Source organism: Heterocephalus glaber, unplaced genomic scaffold, assembly GCF_053883595.1.
Source record: "Heterocephalus glaber isolate CG9 unplaced genomic scaffold, H.glaber_assembly_v1.0 deba00001442, whole genome shotgun sequence".
Lineage (NCBI taxonomy): Eukaryota > Metazoa > Chordata > Mammalia > Rodentia > Bathyergidae > Heterocephalus > Heterocephalus glaber.
This window is the reverse complement of record NW_028258296.1, coordinates 24300090-24321870: the sequence shown is the minus strand read 5'-3', so window position 1 is coordinate 24321870 and position 21781 is coordinate 24300090. Positions and strand designations below refer to the sequence as shown.

Genomic DNA, 21781 nt, shown 5'->3' with positions numbered 1-21781 from the left:
CCCTTTTAAATGGGACTGAAGAGGGCATGAGGTGGCACATGCCAACACTGAAACCTGTATCAGGTCCCAAGGTTAAAGGTTCTTGGATTTAAAAAGGGGAGTGCCTGACAAATGTGCGAAAGGGGAGCTCGCTGAGGGTGCTCTGAAAACAGTGGTCTCGCTCCTGCCTTCGCCAACCCCAAAGTGCTCAAGCCGGCCTCCAGGCGGCCCAGCCAGCTGCCTCGGGCCGGAATCCTCCCCACTGTGTCCGGACAAAGTGGCTTTGTTCCTCGGCTCCTTAGAAAGTCCATGGGCCTGGTTTCGAATGCGTGAAGTCCCAGCAGCGCTGTGGGACAAGGCTGAAGACCTGATTTCGGGGGACGGAGAGGGCTGTACCGAGAAGCTGCAGACGCCAATCTGAAGGGGGAGGAATCACGGCAAATTCAGAAATTCGGTTAGAAAGATTAGGACGTTCCTCCCGCCTCATCTCACAATCTCTTGCTTTTCTGCTTACTTGGAAACTGCAAAAACCGCAACAGTGAGTCAAAACGTAATGTAGTTTCGATTTCGGTTTTATCTCAAGCCATACTTGGATGGCTGTGATATCCGGGTTGTTTTCAGAACAGTGGTTTCCGCGGCTGAGAACTCGTCCCTCGCTGCAGCGCCGGCGCCAGGTGAGTTTGCGCCTGCCCTGTGCCATCCACAACGCAAACTACCCGTGGGGTTGCAGGCTGGCGCTGGCGGCTGGTGAGGACCGTGGGAGGTCACCCTAGCTTGCCCGATGGTGTGTGATCCCCAGAGCGCCGTCCGTCCAGAGGCTGCTGCAGAGGGACAGCGGCGTCCCGCGTCCTCCACAGTGCGCTGCTCCTCCTCAGAGTGCGCTGCGCTGCAGCGAAGAGCTGCCTGGGGCCCGGAAGGAGCGCATCCCACATTCATCATGGGTTCAAGAGGAGGAAGCCCTAGCCCTATCCGGGAACCATACCCCGGCCCACTTGTGGAGGCGCTTTTCCGAAGTCATTTCTTCCCGCTCCCCTCTTCCTGTGCTCAGTGATTTGCTGGCTGATTCCCTGAATCTGTCCTCATCAATATCAGTGAGGTTTTTTATTTTGTTTCATTCTCACGGAGGCTTTCCCTGATTATCCTAAACTTAAACCCAGCTTCTAATGTCCCTGTCCTCAGTTCCTGTTTATTTTCCTTTGACAACTTACCTTTACTGTTCACTGTGCATGTGTGTGTATGAGATAAGTACATATTACAGGAGCGCGCGCGCGCGTGTGTAGTATACGGTTTGTTTATCTGCTTTCATTGTCTGTTTGCTTCACTAGAACAGTATCTGTAAGGCAGAAATGCGTAACCATTTTGTTCACTCCTTGATGATATACACCTAGAACATTGGATGCCCCTCCAGATACTGTATACATCCTCACTGCAAGGATAAGAGACAAAATTCTTCTAGGATGCTTAGAACCTTTCCTAACCATTCTTCATCTCTGTCATGTCGCATTCTGCCTCTGCCTCCCAAATGTTAGCGTTTTCAGAGCTCTGTGTCAGTGCTTTCCTTTTCTCATTCAATTCTTAAAAAGTCTGGGTAGTGCTTTTTTAATAGCTATAAGAATCATAAGATAATGAACAAAAGGCATTCAGTACCAGGCCTGGACATGCTAGACTATTTTTTTCTTTAGAAACATACAAAATGTAGAAAATTGATAAACACATTCTAGGAGCAAAAAATTGATATGCGTGTGCCTTGAATAACCACCAGAGATGACCGCAAGATCTTCTGCTCCAAAGCAGAGTTTTTCTGGGTTGCAGGTTACCACGGCAACAAAATCTATCATGGAGGCTCCCATTTGCCTAGTGGAAAACAAGAAAGAGCAGCTGACTGTGAATTCCAAAGCCTTAAGGATTCTTGACAAGATATCTCAACCGGTGGTGGTGGTGGCCATTGTAGGCATATATCGTACTGGAAAATCCTACCTCATGAATCGTCTGGCAGGACAGAAACATGGTGAGTGTGATCCTTGGCCAGGGGCCATTCGCTTGGAACCAAAGATAGGACAAACTGACCACACCTTCTCTAGGGTCATCTTAAGGAAGGGTTCACCTTCCCACTGAAGAAAATTTCTAATTCCTACCATCACATTCATAACTTGAAACAACCCTTGCAATACAGTTAATAAAGTAAATATTTGTACAGTCACTATCCAAATCAAGAAATAAACCTTTCCAACACCCAAAATCCCAAATCATACCCTCTCACACACTCACTAAAGCTTGTCAATATTTTGGCTATTAGAGCATACTTCTTCTACTCTTGCTTTTTAAAAAATCCATTTTAAAAATGGTTCTATAGTCTATTATCCATTCAAAAAACAACTTAATTCGGCTTTTTAAATTTTATTTTTTGTGTGTATTTTAGAGTGTTTTACTTCTTTTGTTTGACAAGAAATTTATAATTTTTGTCTAGTCTCATGTATCTGTAATTTTTAAATTTTTCACTATTTCATAGTATGCTATTTTCTAAGGATAGCACAATTTACTAGTTATTGATAAATATGTTATTGATGAATGTAGGTGCTATTTCTAGTTTTTATCTTTAATGAATAGGTTGTCATGAATATTCTTACATTTATGTTCTGATGCACATGTTCAAAAACTTCTCTTGCACAAATATATCCAGAAATCCAGAAATGGGATTTCTGGATCAGAGAATAGGTAATCTCCATCCTTTCTGAAGGCTGAATAATATTAAACAGCTAGCCAAACTTTATGTACAATTTACTGTACATCATACTGTATCAGTAATTGAGGATTCCACAAATTCTATAAAAATTTAATAATGTAAGGCAAGCTTTCTTTTTGCTGCTAGTTTTAGGAGGATGTTTGATGATTCAGTCATTAAAGACTATGCAGCCGTTTCCCCTTTCATATCTTACTTTCTGTCTGGCTCAGCATCTCAGCATCATTGGGAGTTGAAACTCAGTCTACTAAGCTGAAGATCCCTGGGACTTATCTCCCGAGTCCCTTGCTTACTGTATCACTCTCTTCCTCTTGTCCCCGTTTTTTATGTCTTTCTCCATTTCCTTCTGTTTTTCCTCTTTCCTTTTTACTTTCCATTCTTCACTGATTCCTAAACAAAGCATTTTGCCTGTATCTTTCTTTTAGCATATATATATATATATATATATATATATTTTTTTTTTTTTTTTTTTTTTTTTTGTACCATGGATCAAACTCAGGACCTTGCACTTGCAAGGCAGGCAGCAGAACCACTGAGCTAAATCCCAATTTTTAACCATCAATTAGGGGAAGACATTTTTCCTTTCCTAGATCAAATAAATTCAAAGCTCATTTTTAAGTAATTAGAGTTGAGAACCCTCAGATAGACATATTAGAAAGGAAGTTTCAAGAGCATGGAAAAAAATTTTTCCTACTCAAAGTAAAATTAAGGAACAAGGAGGTAATTTCCCAGTGCTTGGCTATGGGAGGCTGTCATCCCAAAATACTTCAAACATCTGAATAGTGACTCTGGTATCCTCCTGTGTCATAGGAAGAGCAGAAAGAAAGAGACTCACTCCAAGTCAAAGTCCATGAGCAGGAACAAGCGCTTCACTCTTTTTGTGGCTAACTCACTTCACTTTATTACCTCTCAGATTACTGAGAGTGACCATCTGCCATCAAACCTTACCATTTTATAGCAAAGAGCACTGAGAGTTAGGCAAACTCAACGTTAAACAGCAAGCAATCTGATACTATCACAATGTCGGGAAGTGCAGATTTGATACCCTCTCTACAAAAATCACACAGGGTGTAAAATTGAATGGTCTAAGTCATGGGGAAGCAGTCCTCCAGGAACTTTATCGTACTGATCTCTACTCTCAATTGAAGGAAGGAAGCATTGCTCTATGGCAGATGTTCAAAACTTTGCCTCTTGCCCAAGTTACGACCATCCATGTGTTCCTGGGAGCAATCCTCAGATCCTTTCCACTGTGGGCTTAAGCCTGTGGAAAGAAAGGCTTACAGGTGTCATAGGTCTTGCTTTTCCTTCACTTCTATCCCCCTGATAAGGCAATAGACACAGAGCTAATCATTTGCTTGGAGAGAAGAAAGCAAAAGAGTAAAATAAAGAGAAAGGGGCAGATTAAACCCAACAAAAGCTAATGTATCAGTGCAGGTCCTGACAGGACACAGATGACCCAGTGTGTCAGTTTTCCATCACTCTTAAGATATACTGGAAATAAATCACCTTATAAAGATAAAAGGTTTATTTTGACTCACAGTTTTAAAGATTTCAGTCCACGCTTGACTGGACCTTGTGCTTTTGAGCTTGTGATGTGGCAGCATATTATTGTTGTAGCATATGGCAGAGCAAAACTGCTTACCTCATGGAAAGTCAGGGAGAAAAAGAAGAGGAAGAAACCAGGATCCCACGGTATCCTGAAGCCCTCCCACTACATCTTGCTTCTTATAGTTTCCTAAAGTTCCAATAGCACCAAGCCTTTAACACATGGGCCTTTGGGAGCTATTCCAGGTCCAGACTGTAGTACACACAGTATAACTGAATAGCATTTAATAGAGCAACCATTTACAAGAGCATCAGGAGGGTAAAGGGAGCTGAGAAAAGGTGAGAAAGCCCCCAGTGAGTGAAATAGTGATGGCCAAGTAGGTATTGCCATTTGTCACTCATCCTCTGAAGAGGTAAGCAATGGACGGATGCCAGGATGTGGGAAACAGCAGAATTATTGGATGTAGATAATGAAAGGAACTGTGACCTGAAGTAGAGGAACAGAAACAAGCCCCTGGGCACTGTGGCCCTGCAGGGTGGAAGCTAGAGGAACACATGCCTGCCTTATGGTCTCCTGTTGCTGCTTCCTACTGGCTGAACTCTACTAGAATCAAGAGGACAGGAAAGGTCTTCAAGGTCAAATAAAAATACACAACAGAGTTCGTGACACAATTTGAGTAAAAGAAAGAATCAGGTGAACAGGACACAAAATGTTTCTTGAGAAGTCCTTAACGCAGACCTAAAGACTGGACTGGCTATCCTTGCTGAAATAGCTGTCTTTCCCTAGCACTCACATTCTTGTAAGTTTAGCCAGTGTAACCCCTGCTGGCTTGGTCTCTGTGCTGTCACTGTTGTTTCTCCTCTTCCCTTTAGGGTTTGCTCTGGGCTCCACAGTACAGTCTAAAACCAAGGGCATCTGGATGTGGTGTGTGCCCCACCCCACCAAGCCAAATCACACGCTGGTCCTTCTGGACACGGAGGGCCTGGGAGATGTGGAAAAGGTGAGGCAGAGAACCACTTCAGTTCAACTTCTGTGATGTATTACTACAAATTGAAAGTCAGTTTATAAATAATGAGGCTAGATTCCATTTCCTCAAATACATTGGTATATTAAGGATAGTTCTTATTTTTCATACTAGGGAGAATGATTTAATTTAAGAAACATGCATTGAACAAATGAATTCCAGGGCTCTGTATTAAGTATAACAGATATAACAGTAAACAAAGTAAAGTCTTAGAGCCTGGTTGTGGAAGGAAGAAATATGGAGTATGATCAGTGCAAGATAATGCAGATGCAAAAAGTGGAAAATTGATTCAGTTATGAGAGTTAGGGAAAGCTTCCTGGAGAAAACTGCAACCCATGGCATGAATGACATCTACTACCTAACATGTGAAGGTGTAATGGAGTTGGTGAAAGGGACCATGAAAATAGTCTTGAGTGGTTTAAGGTGGTGCACACTTATAAATCCAGGCACTCAGTAGGGTGAAGCAGGATTGCAAGTTTCAGGCCTGCACAGACCAGATAAGTAGACCCTGTCTCAAAAAGAAAAAAGAAGGAGAATGAGAAGAAAGGCAAGAAGAAGGCAAGAAGGAAGAAAAAGGAGAAGAAGAAACAGGGTTTCTATGGCTGAATCTATTTAATAATTATATTGCTACATTTAAGGTATACAGCATGATGACATTCATCATTGGAAATTTGCACCTTGACATAATCCATCTTGGCTCTTAATTTTTTCCCATTCCCCTGCCCTCCCTTCAACCACTCCACCCCTCCCGATCTACAAAGACTTTGTTACCATTTTTTGTTTTTCTCATATTAATTCCATTCCCTTCTTTCTTTTCCCTATCCTTCACATTTCTCCTTCCCCTTTGTCCCTTTTCTTCCTCTTTCACATTATCTATTATACCTTTTAGTCCTTATGTACAGTTTCATTTTCTCACACTACAGAAACTATCCAATATTTGCACATGTGTGTCCTATTTATTTCACTAAAGAGTATCGCCTCAATGTGCATCCATTTAGCTATAAATGTCTCTAGTTTCTTGTTCATTATGGCTGAGTAATACTCCATTTTATAAAAAAAAAAACCCACATTTTCTTTATCCAGTCTCCAGTTGTTTCCAAGATTTAGCTATCACAAATTGTGCTGCTATGAACATGGGTGCACATATATCACTCTGGTATAATTCTTTTAATTCTTTGGGGAAGATACCCAGCAGGGGAATAGCGGGGTCAAATGGGACTTCTAGGCCTAGTTCTTGAGGTATCTCCATACTGATTTCCACAGTGGTTGCACCAGTCTACACTCCCACTAGCAGTGGAGTAGGGTTCCTCTTTCCCCACAGCCCCACCAGCATTTGTTATTCGATGCTTTTATGATGACAGCCGTTCTTTGTGGGGTAAGGTGGAATCTCAGTGTTGTTTTCAGTTCCATCTTTCAAATGAACAATGATGTTGAACATTGTTACTTATGTTTATTTGCTATTTCCATTTCTTTGTCTGAGAAATATCTGTTCATTTCAGATGCCAATTTTTGATTGAGTCTTTAAATTTGGGATGTCTGATTTTTTTTTAAGTTCTTTATAGATTTGAGATAGTAGACCTTTGTCTGAGGGACAGCTGGTGAAAATTTTTTCCCACATTGTGGGTTATCTCTTCCCACTGTTGGTGGTTTCTCTTGCTGTGCAGAAGCTTTTTGATAAGAAGAGATCCCACTTGTTGATTGTTTGTGCTAGTTCACAGGGAACTGAGATTTTGTTCATAAAATCTTTTCCTACACCAATGTCTTCAAGAGTTCTTCCTAAACTCTCTTCCAGCTGTTTTAGTGTTTCTGTTTTAATATTTAGATCTTTAATCCATTTTGATTTTAGTTTAGTGCATGGTGAGAGATACAGGTCTAGTTTTAATCTTTGGCAAGCTGAAGCCCAATTTTTCCAGCACCATTTATTAAAGAGGCTATCTTTCCTCCAGTGAGGGTGTTTGGCTCCTTTGTCGAAGATGAGATGGCTGAGTGTGTCTGGCGTTGTTTCTGCGTCTTCTAATCTGTTCCACTGATAGAGAAAATTTGAACTATAGGTTAGGTATGAAGGTAGCTAAAGTAGAGTAAGTAATACATTCCCTTAAGATTTACCTTTCCCATAACTCTTATTGTTTAAGGTGATGGCTGACTGAACCTTTGACCTGTAACCTAGCTGTAGATAAAATTTAACCTGTAGAAAAGCAAAGTAGAAATGTTTGGGTAGTTTACAATGTAAGTGTCTTAAGCACCATCTGTTTGTTATTTGGCTGTGGCTATAACCATTAACAGGAACTAGTTGTAAAAGGGAAACAGAAATTTTACTGAATAAGACCACCAGGAATGAGGTAATGGCTAAAAGAAGATAAAAAAGGAAATGTTAAAACAAAGAATGGCACAGACATTGATCAGACAAGTTTCTGGTGGTCCCCCTGGCGTGCAAGTAAAGGCTTTGTTTTTTTACCCAACTTCTGTGTCTCCCTACATTTCTTTCCACGATACCAGAACACCACTGGTCCTCATGTCTGTTTCTTTGCCAGTACCATGCTGTTTTTATCACAGTATGTTTGTAATATAGTTTCAAGTTGGGAATAGTGATACCCCTACCTTGTCTTTATTGCCTAGTATTGCTTTTGCTATTTTAGGTCTCTTGTTCCAAATGAATTTTTGGATTGTTTTCTCCAGGTCTGTAAAGTATGCTGCTGGGATTTCAGTTGGAATTGCATTGAATCTATATAGCAGTTTTGGAAGTATGGCCATTTTCACTGTGCTCATCCTTCCTACCTAGGAGGAAGGGATGTCTTTCCATTTTCTGATATCATTTTCAATCTTTTTTCAGAGTGCTATAGTTTTCAGAGTAGAGGTCTTTAATTTCTTTTATTAGCTTGATTCCTAGGTATTTCAGTTTTTTGGATGTTACTGTGAAAGGAATTGTTTGCCCTACTTCTCTCTCAGTGACTCTGTTGTTCGTGTAGAGGAAAGCTATTGATTTCTGTGTGTTTACCTTGTATCCAGCTACTTAACTGAATTTCGTTATTAAGTCTAGAAGACTTTTGGTGGAGTTCTTAGGGTTTTCTATATAGAGTATCATGTCATCTGCAAATAATGACCATTTGACTTCTTCATTTCCTATCTTTATTCCTTTTATTTCTTTCTCTTCTCTAATTGCCGTGGCTAATGTTTCCAAAACTATATTGAACAGGAGTGGTGATAGTGGACATCCTTGTCTTGTTCCTGATTTTAGTGTGAAGGATTTCAGTTTTTGACCATTTAGTATGATATTGGCTGTTGGTTTTTCATAGATGGCTTTTATCAGATTGAGGTAGAGATCATCTATTCCAATTTTTGTAGGGTTTTTTTAATCATAAATGCATGTTGGATTTTGTCAAATGCTTTTTTCTGAATCTATTAAAATGATCATATGATTTTGGTCCTTGGTTCTATTAATATAATTACATTTATTGATTTGCATATGTTGAACCATCCTTGAATCCCTGGGATAAATCCCACTTAGTCAGGATGTATGATCTTCTTGATAATCTTCTGCATTCTATCTGCCAGTATCTTATTAAGGATTTTTGCATCTATGTTCATTAGTGAGATTGGCCTGTAGTTCTCTTTTTCACTTGGGTCTTTCTCTGCTTTGGGGATCAAGGTGATGCTTGCCTCCAGGAATGAATTTTGGAATACTGTTTCCCTTTCAATTTCATTGTAGAGTTTAAACATTAGTGGCAGTAGTTCCCCTCTAAATATCTTGTAGAATTCAGCAGTGAAACCATCAGGACCCAGGCTTTTATTAGGTGGTAAGATTTTAATTACATTTTTAATTTCATTGATTGATATTGGGTCCTTTAGAATTTTTAGGTCTTCTTTGTTCAACTTTGGTAATTCATTTGTATCTAGGAATCTGTCCATTACTTCTGTGTTTTCCATCTTATTGGTGTATAGGTTCTCCATGTACGTATTGATGATCCTCTGGATTTCTGCTGGATCCATTGTAATTTCATGCTTTTCATTCCTAATTGCATGCATTTGGGCATTTTTTTTTCCTTTTTCTGATAAGGTTGGCTAAGGGTTTATCAATTTTGTTTATTCTTTCAAAGAATCAACTCTTGGCTTCATTTTTTTTTAATTGTTCTCTTAGTCTCCTTTGCATTGATTTCTGCCCTGATCTTTATAATTTCCTCCTTTCTATGGGCTTTGGGTTTGTCCTGCTCTTATTTTTCTAGAAGCTTGAGGTTCAGCATCAGGTTGTGTAATTGAGCTTGCTCTGTTTTCTTAATGTGAGTATTCACTGCTAAGAAATTCCCTCGTAAGACTGCTTTCATTGTGTCCCATAGATTCATATATGTTGCATTGGCATTGTCATTTAGTTGTAGGAACTGTCTGATTTCTTCTTTAATTTCCTCTGTGACCCATTGTTTGTTCAGAAATGTTTTGTGCAGTTTCCATGTGTTTATGAAATTCTTGTAGTTCCTTTTGCTATTGATCGCCAATTTCATCACACTATGGTCTGACAATATACAGGGGATAATTTCAGTTCCTTTGCACTTACTTAAACATGTTCAATGAGTGAGCATGTGGTCTATTTTAGAGAATGACCCATGTGCAGCTGAAAAGAATGTGTATTCTCATTTTGTGGGGTGGAATACTCTGTAAACATCTGTTAAGTTCACTTGTTTAAGAGTTTGATAGAGTATTTTGTTGTTTATTTTTTGTCTAGTTGATCTATTTATTTGTGAGAGTGGGGTATTTAGGTCCCCCACTACTGTTGTATTAGTGCTTATATGATTTTTCATGTCCATTAGTATTTGTTTGATATAGTTGGGTGCACTAGTGTTTGGTACATATATATTTATGATTGTCATCTCTTCCTCTTCAATTGTTCCCTTTACATGGATGTAGTGTCCTTCTTTGTCTCTCTTAATCAGTGTTGGTTTGAAATCCACTTGATCTGCAAAGAGGATAGTTACTCCTGCTTTTTTTCGGGTTCCTGTGGCATGGAGTATTGTTTTCCACCATTTAACTTTCAGTCTATGAGTTTCTTTCTGAATAAAGTGTGTTTCTTCTATGCAGCAAATTGTTGAATTTTGCTTCTTGCCCCATTCTGCCAGTCTATTTCTTTTGATTGGTGAATTGAGACCATTAACATTGATGGTTATAATTTATATGTATTGACTTATCCTTATCCTAGTCATGACTTTTTCTTTGTGTTGGACTCTCCCCTTTTGCATTTAATTTCTTCTCATACCTGATGGATTCATTCTACCAGGCTTCTTGGTGTTGTGTTCCTCATTGTCTTTTCCTAGTATATTGTTTAAAATTTTTTGGAGTGCCAGTTTGGTATTCATGATGTTCCTAAGGTGCTCTTTGACATGAAAGTATCTTATTTCTCCATCACTTTTGAAAGATAGTTTTGCAAGGTACATCAATCTGTCTTGGAAGTTCTTTTCCTTTAGGGCTTGAAATATATCACTCCAAGCTCTCCTTGCCTTGTGTGTTTGTGTTGAGAACTCTGCTGTGATTCTGATGGGCTTTCCATTGTATGTAATTTGTTTCTTTTCTCTAACTGCTTATAGAATTTTGTTCTTCTGTTGGGTTTCTGGAATCTTAACAGTTATATGCCTATGTGTAAATTTTTTTGACCAAGCTATCCTCGCGTTGGCTCATTCTGCTGCTTAAACTTTCAATGGAGTTTTTAATCTCCTGGAAATCTGTTTGCATCCGTTTTATGGACTCCATTTGTGACCTATGTTGGGATTCCATCATATGCCTCATCTCCTCTATTTTTTAATCTGTGTCCGCTCTAGATTTATTAATCATGTCTTGTACTATGGGCACAATCTCTGCTGTTGTCTGAGAAATTATTTCTGATTTTACTTTTTCCAGGTCCCCTTTCATTGCCAGTTCATGGAGTCCAGGTGGTTGAATATCAGATTATTCCATCTTATTGCCCTTTGGGGTTCCCTTAGATGATCTGGTAGTCTGGTTTTGGAATTTATTTATGTGTCTTCTCATTTCAACAGATGCATCCCGCTGTGTCTTTGTTGAAGTGACTTTTTGCTTACCCAGTGGTCTTGAATTCTCAGCAAGCCACCGAACAGCCTTTACTCTGCTGCTCACCAGTACACCAATTCATAGGTTCAGAGTGGTGGGCTTCTAGATCCCTGAGCTGACTTGTTGTCTGGGTGGGCTTCTGGCTGGGGCCTGAGCACACTTGGGATAATATCTAGGCATGCCTCTCTTTGGGGCCCCTATGTAGCTAGCTATCTCATATTATGAGATATGTATTTACTATTCAAAATTTATTGTTTCTCTTGTACTCAGCAATAGTATAGCTAAAAGAATGAACAAAGAACTGAAAATGAATAAATGGGTGAGTAAATAGTCGATTCCTTAGTCCCTCACTACAGTGTGCTTTCTAGGGTGACCTTAAGAATGACTCCTGGATCTTTGCCCTTGCTGTGCTTCTGAGCAGCAGCTTTGTCTACAACAGCATGAGCACCATCAACCACCAGGCTCTGGAACAGCTGCAGTATCCTTCCAGGAGCTGACACGCCATGTGTCATAAGGTTTATAGAAAGGGCAGCTGGGATTGCCTCTTTTTTTTCTCCAGCTCAGTTGTCATGGTTGAGTAAAAGCAGACATAGACCAATGAGTAATGTGTATAACACTTGTTTCTAAAGGAGACCTGGTAATTGTGGTGCCTCTCATTCCTTAGCTAAGATCCCAGCTATGTGACTGAATTAACACAGTTGATTAGGGCAAAAGCTGGCTGCAGACCTGATGAGATAGAGGACTCCACCGAGTTTGTAAGCTTCTTTCCAGACTTTATTTGGGCTGTTCGGGATTTCGTGCTGGAGCTGAAGTTAGATGGACATCCCATCACGGAAGATGAGTACCTGGAGAATGCCTTGAAGCTGATTCCAGGTATTGGAGCATGGCTTGAGTGGAGGAAGCTTCATATGGCTGTCGGATCAACTAAGCTCTGTCATTTGGCACTTGACATATAGTGATTGGTGGCCATGATTTTAGCAGTTATTATTACTCGAAAATCTTCAGAGGCTAAGATTTGAACTCACTAAGGAAATTTAAGTCTCGATGTTGTATCAATAATTTTAAATCAATCAGTACCATGAAAAGAAGTGAGGATTATAATAAATAATACCACTTCCTTAGGCTGACATATTTACTTACTAAGTTTATCTGCTCCTATTCCATTTGGTGAAAAATAGCTCATCAAGTTAGAAATTGTTAAATCCAGAATCACAAGGAAATCCAGTGACCAAATTAAAAAGTACATTTTATTCAGTACAGTATATTTAACTAACCTGTATAGTCACATCCTTCAGAAAAAGCATATTAACACACTGAATGATTCTGGAATAAAAAACAATGATATGTGTTTTTAATAATACTGTCCAATCATTAACTTTACCTTTTTGATAACAACAACTTCATCCTACAGCATTATACAATATGATGATGACCTGTTAATATTATAAATGTATTACGTGGATTATCCTAGGCAGAATAGATAAGCAGTAATACCTAGAATTAGTAACAATTTTCACTTATGTATTCATTTTTAAACCCACATTTACTTAAACAGCTAATTTATACCACAGAATCTCTGCAAAGCAATGTGAAATATAATAGTATTTGATATCAAGAAGTAGTGAGGTGTTTAAATTATGTTTAAATTAAACTTACTTTGGAGTTTTCTGTTAAACTAATCTCTGAATATAATTATGGTGTGTGTGTGTGTGTTCTGATTTTGAAATATTTTTTTCTTTCACAGATGTGGATATTAAGTGTCCCCCTAGCATTACATTACTTTAGAGCCCACATCTCATTTCTGACATGGGTCTCAATATCAGAAGTGTCTGACAATGTTTTTGATTAATCAATCACTCCTAAAAGAGTTAAAGATTTGAATTATATTACAATTATATGTGCATACCCATGCTCAGCCCAAAATTCATAGCTAAATCTTGGAAATAGACTACATGTCCATCAGCAGATGAATGGATAAAGAAAATCTGATATTTACATACAATGGGGTACTACTCTTCCATAAAGAAGGATAAACTTGAGGCTTTGTAAGAAAATGGATGTATTTTAAGTCCACTATGTTAATTAAAATAAATCCAATACACAAGCTTAAATATCACATAGTTTCTCTTATATGAGAACCCAAAGTATAAATAAAGAGCAAAATAAAAGATAAATTGTAGAAAGTAGGGAGATAGATCTTTTTCAAATAGAAAGGGGATCAAGAGATGAAGGGAGTGGGAGGGAGGAGAGGAGTAGGGAATGAAAAAAGGAATTAAGATGTGTTATGTGCACGTACCAACTCCCAATTGTAATCATTATGTACCGCAAACATGTACTCATAAAAAATAAATAAAAATCAATCACTTCAAACCTTTCATAGTCAATCTATGGGTTACTGTACAAAGGCTAAGGAAACCAAACATAAGTTTCTTCACATGAGGTAAGTGCCTCCTCTTTCCACAACTCTCAGCTCTGCTTAGAAGCAGATTACCCATGCACAGGGTAGATTGGCATAAGGCTGTTCTATGTGATTGGATGAAGGAAGATTTACAGATCCAGGACTATAGTTATGCAGAAATTCTCATTCTACTTGCCCACAGGCAGTCTTTTCAATGAATGCTTTTTTTACAGGAAAAAATCCCCAAATCCAAAGTTCCAACATGCCTAGAGAGTGTATCAGATATTTCTTTCCAGTACGGAAGTGCTTTGTCTTTGACCGGCCTACAAATGACAAGACCTTATTATTCAGTATTGAAGATGTTCCAGAAAGCCAACTGGAATGGAGTTTTCAGGTGCAATCAAAAAATTTCTGTTCCTATATTTTTACCAATGCAAAGACCAAGACCCTGAGAGAGGGAATCGTTGTCACTGGAAATCGTGAGTTTTGGTTCATTTTGGTTTGGTTTGGTTTGGTAATCTCAAAGCATGTCTCAGTGATTCAGAATAAGTGATGTAGCTATGTGTCTTTTGTGGATTTGCCCATTTCTTTAAGGAATATGGAAAACCAGACATTTGTGCCACACACAGAAATGTATGTTTCTTAGTTAAAATTTCTCTATATCAATGTTTATTGAGCCCTAATATATCTCAAAAAGAACAGTACACGAGTTCAATCCCCAGAACAAACAAACAAACAACAAAACCAATACTCTAAGAATACAAGCACAAATGCATATGTCCATGGATATGAGCTTAGAAAACTCAAATGGGAGCACTAATGTAGTGTTTGAGTATTTATCCTGTTTATAGATTACCTTTTCAATCTAAGGAAAAATGCTAGTATTTAATTTAAAAATTCCTCATCCAAAAAAATTTAAAAAAAAGAATACAAGCACAGACTACTACTAAGGAGAGACATCTTTAAAACAAGAGGTTCCATAGGATGAATTCTTCAGATATTTTATAAATTGATACCAGTTAGAAAATATGTAGCAGGCTAAGAGTTTCATGCAAGCTCATTGAGTAATTATTAATCAACAAATTTAAGCAAGACTAACTTCATGGAAAAATAGCCTATACAACAGTGCAGTCTCCATGGGATGGGCCCATATTGGGTTCAATACACTATGGTGCCGTCTTCAAATTTATGATGATACATTTTATAAAGTTACTTGAATTTTCATTTGGAATTAATAATCACAAATTATGTAATATATATTACCTAATAAACTCATTTTATTTTATTTAAATTGAAAAGTATTTTTTGAGGAAATCCTATAACCTCTTGGATATAATCAGTAATTTAATTTTGTATTATGGTGAATTTACCATAAAAGAGTGTGTAGGAAAAACAGTGATGTTGCCAAAAAGATTGACTCACACAGAGATAAAAAGAAAGAACTGCAATTAAAGAAAGAGGAAGAAGAGAAGGGGAAGAAAACTTTAAGATATTTAGAAGTTGTGATTTTTATAATGGCATTCTTTAAAGCTTGTAAAAATGATGAGTGAGAACTTTCCATTTATTCCCTAAATATACATCATTCAGGGCTGGGGACTCTGGTGGAGACCTATGTGAAGGCCATCAACAGTGGGGTGGTGCCTTGCTTGGAGAACGCAGTGACCACTCTGGCCCAGCGAGAGAACTCAGCAGCCGTGCAGAAGGCAGCCAACCACTACAGCGAGCAGATGGCCCAGCGAGTGCGGTTCCCCACAGACTCGCTCCAGGAGCTGCTGGACGAGCACACGGCCTGTGAGAAGGAGGCCATCAAGGTCTTCATGGAGTGGTCCTTCAAGGATGAAAATCAGGAATTCCAGAAGCAGCTGGTGGTAATACACCTTAGCATTTATCCTTTCTCAGCCCTGCCCTTCTGGAATAAGGCTTAGATTCCACACTCCTGATCCCATGGTTTACGTCCATCTCATCATTAAAAGAATCTGGATTTTTGTGGCCAACAGGGCTCTTTGGGCTGTAGTGCACCCTAAAAGATGGCACCTAGTTTCCTATTGCTACAAAAAAAATTATTATGTGCTTAGCAGCTTGACACAGGATTATGCCTCTATTAGTTCACAGTTCTCTAGAAGATCTCTGCAAAGGTGTCTAAGTACTGTGCTCTGTGCAACACAAGCTGAACACAGGGTTTTACATGGGTTTAGTTTTCACCTAGAGACTTTGTGGAAGCTGTTTCCACAATGGAAAGCAATTCCTTCTCTTGTTTCTAGACCTTCAGATTTTCTTTTCTGCTAAAGCCAGAGAGAGCTGCTTTGTAAAGACACATGATTAGCTAAATACTCAATAGGGTGCTCTCCACTTCTTAAAATCCCCTTGTGACAAATAACATAATGTAATCATAGATTTAATACTATCGGATTCACAGATCAAGGGATGGTTCAGCAAGAGAATTCTCCTGAGACATCTTTATTTTGTCAACCAGAGGCCCCTTCTCTGAAAGTTACCTTTCATTCTCTCTTGGACTAACCTAAAAGTAACAAAAATTTTAGTTCTTTCAAGGCAGGTGGCAGAACCACTGAGCTAAATCCCCAGCCCTCAAAAATTTTAGTTCTTATTGAGGAAATCTAGCTAGATTGTGATTTACAAGAGTTAACAAATTTAAAAAATACCTGTTCCTGTATCCTCACATGCTCAAACTGTCACTGTGAGAGTTCATGAAGGGTTCAAAATTCTGTTCACAACACATGTAAGTCATTCCTGGGGATTTAGTTTATCATGTATATATTTTCATCCACAGCTATGCACATTCTCCGAGTTTTACTTCCATCCAGAGTTCTTTGATCATTGGTAGAGTTTGGGTCCTTGTTAATTATATTACAGCTGAATAAATCTTAAAATTTAAGTCTTCTCACTTCATCATTTTATAGATACTTAGCCTGATTCCAAGAGACTTTCCAGAATTCACATGTAATTGACAAAAATTGGGACTGAAACAAGTCTCCTGGCTCTTTTCCGTGTCCCAGTCCACTCTGAGGCAGTCAGATTTCTTATAGCCTTTTGTTGTTTTTCAAAGGGGATCCCAGTTACCTCTTCTTTCTAAGAGCTTCTTTGTACTGTATGTCCCTCCATTTTATTGGCAGAGCACCACAGAGAGAAGGAAGGAAGATTTCTTGCTGCAAAATGAAGCAGCATCTACCAAGTACTGCCAGGATAAGCTGGAGCAGCTCTCAGCATCCCTGTTGAAAAACATTTCAGAGGGAATTTTCTCTGTTCCTGGAGGCCATGGTCTCTACTTAGAAGCAAAAAGGGAGGTTGAAGAGGGCTACAAGCATGCGCCCAGAAAAGGAGTTAAGGTGAGGAGTAAGGAGGTGGGGTGTGGGGTGGCCAGCAGGGTAGAGTCAGAAAGTCTTTGCTGCTCTTTCTAAAAATTTAAAACCACAACACAATTTGTAAAACTTAAGCAGAGCAGGGCAATATGTTGACATTTTTCATTTTTATATCTACTGTTAATTAGATGCTCTTAAATAAATCAGAAATATTTTCCCAGAGAGGATACTAAACCAAGAATTCAAGGGAAATAAACTATTTCATTTATTTATCAAAAATGGATAGTTTTGGGGCTAAGTGTAGAAGATGCAATATTAAAGAAATTACTTTCCTCTCCATAAGCTGATCTTACTTAAGATGGACAAAATCCTGTTCAGTTGCTATGGTGTGATAATGGTTATTATACATCCACAATACCTGGTATGTACTGACAGTAATGGTGATGCTAATAGAAATTGAGCATTCCCTTTTGATACCAGGTACAACTACATTTTCAGGTGATTTTGTTAGGTTACCAATTTATTTCTCAGAATAACACAAACTAGGTACTACTGACTTCCATGCTTATGCAGTAGAAAACCGTGATCCACAGAGGACCAAATAAGTTGCCTAAGATTGCATACCAAGCAAGTGGTAAAGCTGATGAGTCAGCCATTAGAGACTTGGAATTTTTTCTCTTGAGAATTCTTCATACTCTTGTCAATTGAGGCTGTACAAATTTACATTCTACCAACAATGCTACAAAAGTTCCCTTTTCTGTACAACCTCAGGAACATCTGTTATCTTTTGATTTATATCCAACAAGTGTGGGGTGATATCTCATTGTGGTTTTGATTTGTGTTTCCGTGATGATTAGCAGTGTTAAGGACTTTTACAAATACCCGTTGGCTATTTGAATTTCTTCTTTTGAAATATGTCTTTTTAGTTCCTTTTCCCACTTAAAAAATCAAGTTCTTTGTTATTTCTACTGTTGAGTTATATGAGTTCTACATATACTTTGGACATTAACCCCTTATCAGATGTGTATTTTACAAATATTTTTCCCATTCTATATGCTACCTTTTCATTTTGTGGATCATTTCCTTTGCTGTGTGGGCACTGTTTCATTTGAAGTCATCCCACTTTTTTATTTTTACTTTTGTTGCCTGGGTTTTTGGCATCAAATCCAGAAGTTCATTGCCAAAGTCATTGTCAAAGAGGTCTGTCACTACAATTCTTAAGAGTTTCACAGTTTTAAATCTCATGCTTAATATTCAAACCATATTAATTTTATTTTTATGTAAGCTTTAAGATGTGGGTCCAATTTCATTCCTTCTTGGCTTTCCTGCTCTATTGGTCAATGTGTCTTTTTATACCAGTACCATGCGAATATTGATTACTATATAATTATGATGGAATATTATTCAGGCTTAACAAAGTCCTGTCAGTTGTGATGATATGGATGAGGAATCGTCATACTGGTTTCCATGGATGAACCTGAGGACGTTACACTAAGTGAAATAACCAAGATGTAGGAAGACACTCAATTTTAGTGGCATAAACAAAATCCCAAAGTCAAATTCCTATTGATATACAGTAGAATGGTGATTACTAGGGATTGAGGGGAAGATACTGATCAATAAATATAAACATACAGTTATTAGATGAAATAGTTCTGGAAACCTAATGTACAACAGGGTGGCTACAGTTAAAATAATCCATTACATACCTGAAAGTTACTAAGAAAGTATATCTTGTGTTCTAACAACAACAAAATGTAAACATATGAGGTGAAAGATATATAAATTAGCTTTATTATAATAATCTTTTAATAATATATACATATATCAAAACATGTTGTTGGTTGTTGTTGGTTGTTTGTTGTTGTTTTGGTATCGGGGATCGAACTCGGGACCTTGCACTTGCAAGGCAGGTGGCAGAACCACTGAGCTAAATCCCCAGCCCTAAAAACATAATGTTATATACCTAAATGTATACAATTATTTTTTACAATCACACCTCTACAAACCTGAAAAATCTCAGAAGGCATCTTAGAAATCTTCCTGGTCTGGGAGGGAGGAGATAAAAGGTGAAGTATCTATAGATTTTATCTAGTTAGGAAAGGACAGAGCAGCATCAAGGCAGAAGAAAAGGTATACACAAATATTTCGAATGATGGAAACTATTTGTTTATGGGACTGCACATAAGTCTGACCAGAGCTGTAACTTGGGATGGCTGGTGGGCAGAATTGCTGAGAGGAGGCTAGAGGGCTGGGAAGGCAGGTGCTGTCAAGAGCTTTCATGGGTCCAAAGAGCTTGGACTTTCAGCTGTGACCACAAAAGGAAAGGAACTTCTATGAGATCCTAAGAAGGATGGAAACTTACGGAGTCAGATTTATACTTTTGCTGAGTAATAATTTTCTCATCAGAAGACTAGATGTTTGCCTAAAGTATTTTGTTGCTTCTTGGTTCCCAGGCAAATGAGGTCCTCCAGAGCTTCCTGCAGTCTCAGGCTACTATAGAAAAATCCATTCTACAGTCAGACAAAGCCCTCACTGATGGAGAGAGGGCACTAGCAGGTACAGGGGAAGGTTCAGATCTCAAGTGGGGCGGATAGGTTGCTGCAAACCCCTCTGGCTAATTGGACAGGAGAACCTTCCTGAAAAAAGGAGCTTCCTCTCCCACAATTGATCTCCTACTCTGCTAAATCTGAAAACAGTAAGGGCAGTTGAGGTTCACACCCAGCCAATCAGTGCCTTTCCATCATATTTGGAATCCCGACCCTACTGGCATGGATAATGGATGAATTCAGACTTTTTCCCTCTTTTCAAAATCAGTTTGATTTCTGAGCTCAAGAAGTTAGAGATCAGGCCTGACTGTTGTTCCTTCCATCTCTAAAATCTTTGGGGAGCAGCTGAGAGGACCAAGAAGGAAGCAGCTGAGAAGGAACAGGAGTTGCTAAAGCAGAAAAGCAAGGACCAGCAGCAAATGATGGAGGCTCAAGAGAGAAGCTTCCGGGAAAATGTGGCTCAGCTAAAGGAGAAGATGGAGAGGGAAAAGGAGAACATTCTGAGGGAACAGGAAAGCATGTTGGAGCACAAGCTGAAGGTGAGTCTGAATGGAGCTTGGCAGTACCTGAGGAAGAAAGGACCAAAATTTTAAACACAGGCATGATTCCAAATTTATTTTCCAGGGAAATCCAAAAGGTAAATGTTTCACTAAAACCTCAAGTATACCTGAGTCCTACTGAAGCCTGTAAATCTGCAGGAATTTTATACCTCTCTAGTGTAGGGCTTTGGAAGGTATAAATAATGTCTCCCAGTGTTCTGGATGGTTATTTATTGAGATTGTAGGATGTTCTTTCTGTGTTCCATTTGAATAGGACCTTAGTCCTCTAGTCTTTAGGATTCTTGGTGGAACCATCAGAGACCTGAAACAGAACCATTTGGTCACAATGTATTCCTGATATAAAATAGAGGATAGTAAAAGTTCAGAAAGTGCTCCATTTGTTTCAATATCTGCCTGATTCACACTGTACAACTAAAGTAAAATAAGCCTTTATCCCACACTGTTGCTTGATGACCAGTGTTTTATAAAAGGTCATCATTTCCAATATATTGTTAAATGAACATGGCTGCTATTCCTCTTGTATTCTCTGCCAAAGGGCATTATTTGTGCAGGAACCAAACTCCTCTCAACTCCAGTGAGATTGCACTGAGATCTCTCACTGTCAGGATCAAACATCTAGATATAGCAGAGTATTCTAAGGTCAAAGAGAAATAGATAAATGTGCCTAACTGCTGAAGTGAATAAATGCAAAATTCTGACTGATAATAATCAAGGATTTTCAAAAATGAATTCTTCATCTTTTATAGGCCCAAAGAGAACTACTTATGGATGGTTTTAAAAAGAAATCTGAAGCATTAAATAGAGAGATACAGCAACTAAAAGAAGAGATTACAAGAACTAGGAAGAAGAAATCCTCTTTCTTTTCACAGCTCTTTGATACAATTGGAAATGTTTTCATAGCAGCATTGCCTGGGGCTGGTAAAATGGTCGGTTTAGGGATGAAAGTGCTCGGTTCACAAATGCAATAGTCTGAGAGTTCCTGGCACAAAAATAATAAAAATGAGACTTCTTTAATTTTAATAGTATAAGCGTTTGTCTCTTTCAAAGTGTATGTCACAGCAGTTTTAGTTACGAAAAAAATTAAAATAGAAAGCAAATATCAAAGAATATCAGAGCTATTCATAAAAATGAACTAGATTTTGACAATTAATTTAAAGAGGTGGGAAACAAGTTAGAAGATAATGAAATTATTTCTACAAAAGATTTAAGTAAAACAAAAACCAATAGAATGATGAAGAAAACATTAGCAAATTATATTTTAATCATGAAGATAATTTAAGTTACGATGAGCTCTTCTGAGAATAGACCAATAACATTTTTTAAATAGACATATGAGAAAAATGTTTCAACTTTGTCATAATAAAAGTGGTGCAAAGTAAAACTATGAAGCTCTTTTTTCACCTCAATTATGGGCAAGAAAAATGGTTTTGACAGGACCCTAAACTGACCAGGGGTTAATGTATGAACATTTTAATTTTTGATATATAATTGCAACAGTTCATATTCTCACCAGCAAATATGAGACTTAACTTCTCTTAACGCCTGGTCAGTTTGCAGCACTTTCATTATAAAATATGGCTGGGAAACTTCCCCTGATTGGATGAATGTTTAATACTCTAG

The 21781-nt window shown here is 38.3% G+C and overlaps 1 protein-coding gene across 2 annotated transcripts; it reads left to right on the top strand.

Moving 5' to 3' along the window:
- The first annotated feature begins 100 nt into the window (after window positions 1-100).
- LOC101698926 (guanylate-binding protein 3) lies at window positions 101-21181 on the top strand. 2 transcript variants are annotated; one of them, XM_087213043.1, is made up of 11 exons: window positions 101-653; window positions 1792-1987; window positions 5138-5265; window positions 11706-11815; window positions 12014-12210; window positions 13969-14214; window positions 15323-15603; window positions 16867-17079; window positions 19509-19611; window positions 19947-20140; window positions 20908-21181. In XM_087213043.1, the coding sequence occupies exons 1-11, from the start codon at window positions 573-575 to the stop codon at window positions 21127-21129; spliced, it is 1971 nt and encodes a 656-aa protein (XP_087069169.1). In that variant the 5' UTR covers window positions 101-572; the 3' UTR covers window positions 21130-21181. The 2 variants fall into 2 exon arrangements, with proteins under 2 accessions (XP_087069169.1, XP_004841369.1); XM_004841312.3 differs by lacking the exon at window positions 101-653 and adding an exon at window positions 784-1070.
- Window positions 21182-21781: the final 600 nt, after the last annotated feature.

What these genes read in the sequence shown, in the direction of transcription:
- LOC101698926 (XM_087213043.1), top strand. Translation starts at nt 573, where the DNA reads ATGGCTGTGATATCCGGGTTGTTTTCAGAACAGTGGTTTCCGCGGCTG. An exon ending in TGCCTTGAAGCTGATTCCAG is followed by an intron (nt 12,211 to 13,968) that starts GTATTGGAGCAT and finishes CTTTTTTTACAG; the next exon opens with GAAAAAATCCCCAAATCCAA. An exon ending in AATCGTTGTCACTGGAAATC is followed by an intron (nt 14,215 to 15,322) that starts GTGAGTTTTGGT and finishes TACATCATTCAG; the next exon opens with GGCTGGGGACTCTGGTGGAG.